This window comes from Orycteropus afer, unplaced genomic scaffold, assembly GCF_000298275.1.
Source record: "Orycteropus afer afer isolate SDZICR_OR568_19922 unplaced genomic scaffold, OryAfe1.0 scaffold00017, whole genome shotgun sequence".
Taxonomy (NCBI): Eukaryota; Metazoa; Chordata; class Mammalia; order Tubulidentata; family Orycteropodidae; genus Orycteropus; species Orycteropus afer.
The window spans coordinates 13,057,516-13,066,212 of record NW_006921604.1 but is presented as its reverse complement, the minus strand read 5'-3'; the positions used below and the strand labels follow the sequence as shown (position 1 = coordinate 13,066,212).

The 8,697-nt window shown below is 44.2% G+C and overlaps 1 protein-coding gene across 1 annotated transcript in view; it reads left to right on the top strand.

Annotated features, from left to right (window-relative positions):
* Positions 1 to 3,703: 3,703 nt before the first annotated feature.
* The window catches only part of RNF149 (ring finger protein 149), a 35,331-nt gene continuing 30,337 nt past the window's right edge, over positions 3,704 to 8,697 (top strand). Inside the window, exon 1 of the mRNA XM_007959539.1 lies at positions 3,704 to 4,160. Within this exon, the coding sequence (XP_007957730.1) occupies positions 3,704 to 4,160 (457 nt within the window). The remainder of the gene's footprint in view (positions 4,161 to 8,697) is intronic.

Genomic DNA, 8,697 nt, shown 5'->3' with positions numbered 1-8,697 from the left:
ACTGCTGTATGGAAAGTGAATTTGCTCTGTAAATCTTCACCCAAATCACATTAAAAAAATATAAATAAATAAATAAACAAACAAACAAACAGCTTAGGCACAAAAAAAATAAAAAAAAAAAACAGAAATCAGACATCATATTGCACTGGGCAAATCTGCTTTAAAGTGTTAAAAAGCAAAGATGTCACTCTGAAGACTAAGGTGTGCCTGACCCAAGCCATGGTATTTTTAACCACCTTAGCCAGAATGCTCCTTGGAAGAAGAATGGCCAGACTCTATCTCACCTACTTTGGTCATGTTGTCAGGAGGAACCATTCCCCGGAGAAAGATATCATGCTTAGTAAAGTCGAGGGTCAACAAAAAAGGGGAAGGCTCTCAACGAGATGGACTGACACAGTGGCTGCAACGATGGGCTCAGGTATAGCAAGGATCATGAAGCTGGCACAGGACCGGGCAGTGTTTCGTTCTATTGTGCATAGGGTCGCTATGAGTCGGAGATGACTTGACAGCACCTTAGAACAACATACATATGCATGTGAAAACTAGACAATGAATATGGAAGACCAAAGAGGAGTTGATGCCTTTGAATTGTGGTGTTGGTGAAGAATACTGAAAATACTATCAACTTCCAGAAGAATGAACAAATATATCCTGGAAGAAATGCAGCTGGAATGCTCCTTAGAAGTGAGAATGGCCAGATTTCATCTCCCTCACTTTGGTCATATTGTTAAAAGGGACCATTCCCTGGAGAAAGATACAACGCTTGGTAAAGTGGAGGGTCAACGAAAAGTGGAAGCCCTGCAACAGCATGGATTGACACAGTGGCTGCAACAATGAGCTCAAGTATAGCAAGGATTGTGAGGATGGTGCAGGATGGGACAATGTTTCACTGTGTTGTACACAGGGTTGCTAAGAGTCAGAGCCAACTAGCCCCTAACAACAACAATCCTTTCTCAAGCAGCAAGGTCAAAATACAGATAACATAAGGAATAGCCTTATAAGGCTAGATCAGTGGTTCTCAAACTTAAGTTGGCATCAGAACCATCTGTAGGGCTTGTCAAAACACAGATTGTTCAGTCTTCCTCTCCCTTTACAGCCTCCTCACTCCCTACTCCAGTTTCTAAGATAAACAGAATGCAACACACTGCCATGGAATGGGATCCAACTCATAGCAACCCCTCCTTGGGGTTTCTGAGGCAGTATCCCTACGGAAGTAGATTGCCCAATCTTCCTTCCAAAGAGTGGCTGGTGGGTTTGAACCACCAGCCTTCTGGTTAGCAGTCAAATGCCTTAGGCACTACGCTACCAGAGCTCCTTCTCTTTAGAAAGGACTTGTATTACACATAAAATTAAAAGAAAAAAGTCAAAGGGACAGATACGGTCTTTAAATATTTCCTACTAAAAGGAAACAGCTCTTTGGAGAAATGGCTGATTCTAGGCTGACTTTAGAAAGCAAGGAAGAATATCAAAGACCACCGAAGTCATGTCAAATGGATTTAGAAGCCAACTTGATGAGGTTTGCAATGGTCAGATATGGGAGAATCTGAGCTTTGGTAAGAATAATAAAAGCAAAGGTTTGAAACACATTGCTAATTTCATGCATTCTTAATGGTAATTTTAAAAGAATTCTCTTTGGTGAAGTTGTTAGCTGCTGTTGAGTCAGCATGACTCATAACAATCCCAGGCACAACTGAATGAAACACTACCTATGTGGTCCTTTGTCATCCCCGTGATTGGCCCATTGTGATCCACAGGGTTTTTTCATTGGCTGATTTTATGAAGTAGATTGCCAGGCCTTTCTTCCTAGTCTGTGTCAATCTGGAAGCTCCACTGAAACCTGTTCAGCAACATAACAACCCACAAGCCTCCACTGATGAGGTGCATTGGCTGAGAATTCAACCTAAGTCTTCTTCATGGAAGGCGAGAATTTTACCACTCTGTCACCACTGCTCTCTCTTCGTATTACAAGGGTAAAAAAGTAGTTATTTAGAAGACAATATTACCGGTACAATAGAAATACGTAAACATTAAATAAGAAACATAGGAAACAGAAGTACCTAAATTTGCCTAAAGGAACCAAAGAAAGTTTCACAAAAGAAATAGCTTTTGAGATAAAACCTTGAGGATTAAATTGATACTTGCCCTGACTAGAGCCAGGAGCAGGAGGTAATTGCAGGAAGAAGTATATGAATTTGCAAGACAGTATGAAAATGCAAAAGCGTCTTCTTGGAACTAAAAGTATTTCAGTTTTCCTGGAACATTAAGCAGGGGATCCTACCACCTATTTCCCAGCCTGGTGGATCACAGCCATATTATTTACTTCCATTACTCTAGCTTTGGGAGGAGGGGTAAGGCCTTTAGCTTGGGACACTTTCAGCCCTTTAAAATTAGTTTTCTGTGGAGTAGGAAGAGGAGAGTCAACTTTTAGGAAACTTTGTGAATTGTAGGCCAGGATACATTTTGGAGCAGTTTTAAAATGCAGTGCAAGAAAGACTAAAACCAAAGGAAATGCGGGAGGGGTTAAGGCACAACGAAAACACTCCGTGTAAGCAACAACCTACTTCCTACAATTATAAACCTTTGTACAATGAAGGAAGATGAGTCATTCCGAAATCAATGTTCTGAACTTCTTTTTGTTATAGCAGTCGGCTTTGTACCGACGATGGTTTTATAGTGAGTCTACATCACCCATTATATTTATTTCTAAACAACAAATCCTTTTTTTGTTGTACACAGTTCAAGTGCTGATCTAAAAAGATAGTAGTATTTGGCTTTGTGGCATTTATTTCAAAAGTACAGATTATATATGGTATACCATAACAAAAAAGATTGTTGTGAATTAATACTTTCAGAGAAGTGATAAGGAACCAATTAGCAATGCAAAACTGGCAACAAAACCTACCTGGAGAATATAATTGTGTGTCGCTTTGGATTTTAAAAAACAACTGTATTTTTAAATGTTTTAGACAAGCAAAGCCTTTGTCATGTGCCTTGCCCAGTAACTTCTGTTGAGTGATTTTTACACAACCGCGGTCTCATGCCTTTTTGCCTGCTTGCGGAGAAGCTTCCCGTTTCTCTGACGGTTTCTCAGTTAAGACATTATTCTCGGCTGTTACTTCCCCTTGCTTCCGGGATGCTCCACGTCCTGTTGCACAAGTTCAGCCTCTGTTCGACTGGGGCCCGGCCTGTCGAAAGCAGTCGCGTGGGCTGCCTATGCCTCGCCTCCATCTGTGGGCTCCTCGGATCTCTAGGGTGCCGCCCAAATGTCAGGCTTCCCGGGACTGCCTAATTACCCACACCGTGGAGGTAAGAAACTCCTTACGACTCGGTAGCCTCCCAAGCGTGGACGCACGCGGTAGCATCCAGATTCCTTTCCGGAAAAACCCGGATCGTTTAGCAGGAAGCCAGGGCCCAACTACGAGAGGACCCAGTGCCGGACCCGCCCCTCCTCTCGCCCCTCCCCTTTCTCCGCCCCGCGAGGAGAGCGTGCGCCTAGGCCCCGCCCCGGACGCGCAGTTCTGTCCCCTGCGCCCCGCCCTCTGCCCAGGCTTGCTCTCCTCCGGCTAGACGACGGCTGGTGCCCACTTCCTTGCGCACCCCTTCACGTTACTCGGCGCCGTCGCACGCGCGCGCGCTTCGCGCCCTCGGGGGTCGGCCGGATTCCCGCACCCCAACCCTTCCTCCACAGCCCGGTGACTCGGCCATGGCTTGGTTGCGGCAGCCGGAAGCCAGCGTCCGGGCTCGCGGCGCGCTGGCGCTGCTGGCCCTGGCACTGTGTGCTCCCGGGGCTCGGGGCCGGGCGCTCGAGTGGTACTCGGCCCTAGTGAACACTGCGTACGTGGACCCACAGACGAACCTTACAGTGCGGAGCGTCTCGGAGAGCGGCCGCTTTGGCGACAGCTCTCCCAAGGAGAGCGCACAGGGCCTTGTGGGCATCCCGCGCGCGCCGGACCGCCACCCGGAGGGCTGCGCGCCGGACACCCGTTTCCATGTGCCCGCGTCCGGCGGCCAGGGTGCTGTGCCCTGGGTCGCTTTGGTGGCGCGCGGGGGCTGCACATTCAAGGACAAAGTCTTGGTGGCGGCACGAAGGAACGCCTCAGCAGTGGTGATCTACAACGAAGAGCGCTACGGAAACCTCACTGCGCCCATGTCTCACGCGGGTGAGTGGGGCCGGGGCTCGCGGGAAGTGGAAGTGGGGGACCTTTTCATTGTGGTCATGGCCGACTGCCTTCTCGCTCTCGGATTTGATCCTGCTGGGCAGGCCGCGATGTAGGATGGGGAAGCGACTTTCAAGATCTTTTAGCTATCGGGAACTATTAAGAAAGGCCCTATTGGAGAAGATAAGAAAGTCAGCAGACAAGAATGGATGGATCAGTCAGTCGTTGAGGTGAAAGGAGATGGCCTCTCAAAGGGGACTGGGGAGAACTAAAGAAATAAAAATCCAGAGGAAGTTTGTGATTCTAACTGGTGGAAAAGTATGATTTCTAATCATGAACCCCTTTCCTTCAACAATTCCCCTTGAGAGGGATGGGAATTGACGCTCTTCTCCAGCGCATGCTCGGATCTGGCTGCCCTTTGAGCTACGCTTAATGATGACCTGATGGCACTATGATTTCTTAGCATTCATAAAGCATTTTTGTTAAATATTCTAAACTTCGAGTCAGAATACCTGGATTTAAGTTCGAATGTGTGTTCTTGCCTGCTAAATACGAGGTTATAATCTTTGCTACCAATCAGATTCCTTGAATCTTGAATTTAGATAGAAATTTAAGATACAGTGTTCATTCAAGGAAAGGGCTTGCTATTTGCCAGGGGATATGCTTTCTACACACACGGATTCCCCAGGGCAGAAGGTTGTATCTTCAGGCAGTGATGATAGTTCAAAGCTTCTCTTATTTGAAAAATGACGTCCTTGAAACTGAATTACAGAAGAAATACAACCAGAGCCCAGCAGAGTGAGTGTATTGCTGTTGTGCCTTGTAGGGTAACATTAGCTTTGTGCATTACACTGGTGACTCATCCTGAAATTACCCTGGTTAAAATCTCTTTAAAATTTGTGGTGTACTAAGTCAGACAACCTTTTTTCTGAACTTCTGTTTTTGGTTTCATGGATGCAAGTTCAGCACCTAACCAAACTTGTTGCCTCCAGTTGGTTTGGACTCTAGCAACCCTGTGGGACAGAGTACAACTGGCCCATAAGTTTTCCAAGGGTGTAAATCTTCATGGAGGAGCTCTGGTAGTGTAGTCCTAAAGGCATTTGACTGCTAACCAGAAGGCTAGCGGTTCAAACCCACCAGCCACTCCTCGGAAGGAAGGTTGGGCAGTCTACTTCTGTAGTGAGATACCACCTCAAAAACCCAAGGAGGGGTCGCTATGAGTGCAACTCAACGGCATATAACAACAAATCTTCATGGAGGCCTTATCTTTCTCCCCAGACACACCTGTGGTCGAAACACCTGGTAGGTTCAAACTGTCTACCTTTCAGTTTGTGGTCAGGCGCTTTAACCACTTCGCCACCATGGAAGGTTTGGAACCTAACAATGTTGGGTAAAATGAGAGCAGAAAAGTGACAGATTGTCCCACTCCAGTGGAATGCTGGGAGTGGAAGCTAGCTAAGAGGTGAGGAGGTAGAGACAACTCTTTCAAGAAAGTTGACTAAAGGTTGGGGGAAGTATAGAGATACAGGGCAGAAAATGTAGGAGGAAGAGGGCAGGATGGGAGATAGTAAGGCATATTTGAAATCTGATAGCAATGTCTGGTAGAGATCCAGGAAGGTGAAGAGATGACTGAAGGCTGGATCTGGAATACTTGTGGCCTCACATAGACAGTTTCTCAGTTGCAATAAGAGAAAAAGGGAAAAAACTTGGGAGCAGATGTCCATATGTTAGCAGTAGCTTAAACATTACCTTTGCTGCACTTGTTACATTGATTACAAATCATTGTATCCAAGCTATATTTCCACAAGACTATCATGAGAGGTCTTGTCATATCTCACATAGCATTCCAGATACATCCTATTGACAGTGTTCCCCAAGTTTAGAAGTTCTGTCAAAGAAAAATAGTTAGTTTTTTAAGATTCTCTGATGCTGAGTCCTTGTAATCACGTCCCGATGTGCACACATCTTCATGCAGACTTTTTATTTTAAGTAGCAGGCTCATCGAGCTACAATTTTCTAACTACCTGCTGCAATTTTTTTTTTTTTTTAGTTCCATTACTATCTTTCTAGGCCAATATCAAGGAGCCTTGGTGGCACAAAAGGTTAAGCACTTGGTTGCTAGCCGAAAAGTTGGTGATTTGCACTTAGCCACTCAGCAAGAGAAAGATCTGGTGATCTGCTTCCATAAAGATTGTGGCCAAGAAAACTCTGACACATGGGTTGGTATGAGTCAAAGTCAGCTCATACCTAACAACAACAGGCTAATGGCATTTGTTCAAACCTTGGTTCAGCTATCTTGCTTGCTTCTATTATTAATGTATAATTTATCTAGACCCTGAAAATTTAACTCATGTTAATATGCCCATTATCAACGTCCATTCTAGCCTTTTTAGAGTGAGAACAATTGTTGGAGAGAAGAGACAGACGGAGGTGGCAATTTTTCAAATTATGAATGTGCCTGACACATAGCTCCTGTGCTCATTGTTCTGCTTATGGTGGCTTACTTAATCCTCCTTGAAACCCTTGAAGGTAGGCACTTGAACCTCATTTTACAGATGAGGAAACTGATGCTCGGAGTTTAAATGACTGACCCAAGATAACATAGTGATGGATACAGCTACACTTCATATCCAGGTTTTTCTGAGTTTCTCTGAACTCTGAGTTTCTGTTCTTTCTTCTACTCCACACTGATTAAGAGTTGAGGATCTTGCTGTTATGTTGTCCCTTTACAGCATACCTTCCATTTCAGACAGTAGGATTAACCTTTCTTCCTTGATCTTTTGTTGTCTATATGACTTTTTCAAATTTTTTGGTAGTTACTAGCATCTACAAGTCTCAGTTTCTTTATGATTCCAGCCACAGGATTTTTATAAATCTGTGCCATTGATTCAGTGTCCTTTTGCCCTCATTTTTTCTTTAAACTAAGATCTGTGTTTACTGGGAAGCTGCTGCCCCTGTAGCATCAGAGTTTCACTTGCATCTTTTCTTCCTCAACTTCATCATTTTGTAATTGCAGTTAAGTTTTCAAAGCTTCTAAGCTTATTAAGGTGGACTCCCTTCCAGGTCTTATGGAATGGTAACTGCTGAATTTCTTGGAATTATAATCTTAAAATAATAACTTTCTCTGTGATATAGACTTTTCCTTTTCTGTTAGCTTATCTAAGATGGTGTGGTTATTTTTCTCCAGTGTCCTTTTATTCTTGGCACTAATTCTTCTTTGTTGTTTTAAATTAGTTCCAGACCCATAGGTGTTACTTGTAGCTTTTTGCACCTTTTTTTTTAATCATTGAGAATCTATGAAGAGCTGTGTTCACCTCCCTCCAAAGTTGCAGATATGCCCAAGTACATAAACTTTAGCATGTAATTTAAGGGGATGGATGGAATCTCTAGAGCCCAAGGACTCAAAAACCTCATCAGATTTCCCATCACTCTTAGAGACAAAATTATCACTAAGGCCAGTCAGGAATTTACAGGGACGGGTAAATGAAATGAATATATAAACAGAGAACTAGGTGAACATTAGGCTGGGCAATCTGCTTCCGTAATGATTCACCGCCTTGAAAACCCAATGGGATTTGCTGTGAGTCAGAATCGACTGGATGGCAGTGGGTTGGGTGTTTTGGGTTTTTTTTAGTTTTTGGAGTGATTGAGGAAAGCATCTAGTGAGTGGGTGGTAAACTAGACTAGATTATGAAAGATTGTAAAGATCTTAAATGCTGGAATAAAACTGGACTGTATATGAGAGCTCTGGTAGCGTAGTGCCTAAAGGACTTGACTGCTAACCAGAAGGCTGGCGGTTCAAACCCACCAGCCACTCCTCGGAGGGAAGATGGGACAATCTACTTCCATAGGGATACTGCCTCAGAAACCCAAGGAGGGGTCGCTATGAGTCGGGTCCCACTTGACGCCATATAACAACAACAACAACAACAATATTTTGATGTATAGTACTGGGCATATCTGCTGCAAAAGACCTCTTTAAAGTGAAGAGCAAAGCTGTCTCTTGGAACATGCCTAACCCAAGCCAGGGTATTTTCAGTAGCCTCATATGCATGTGAAAGCTGGGTAATTAAAAAGGAAGACCAAAGAAGAGTTGATGCTTTTGAGTTGTAGTGTTGGCAAAAAATACTGAAAGTACCATAGACTGCCAGAAGAACAAAGAAATCTGTCCTGGAAGAAGTGTAGCCAGAATGCTCCTTGGAAGTGAGAATAGCCAGACTTCATCTCATCTACTTTGGTCATGTTGTCAGAAGGGACCATTCCCTGGAGCAAAATAACGTGTTTGGTAATGTGGAGGGTCAGCGAAAAAGGGGAAGACCTTCAATAAGATGGGTTGACACAGTGGCTGCAGTGATGGACTCAGGTATAGCAAGGATTGTGAGGCTGGCACAGGACCAGGCAGTGTTTCATTCTGTTGTGCATGGGGTCGCTATGAGTTGGAGCCAAATCAACAGCACCTAACAACAGTTTTCTGATGGAGGGTTGAGGTTGGTTTTTGTTTAGTTTTTAGCAGTATATTAACTTAAAGCAGTTTCTCAAC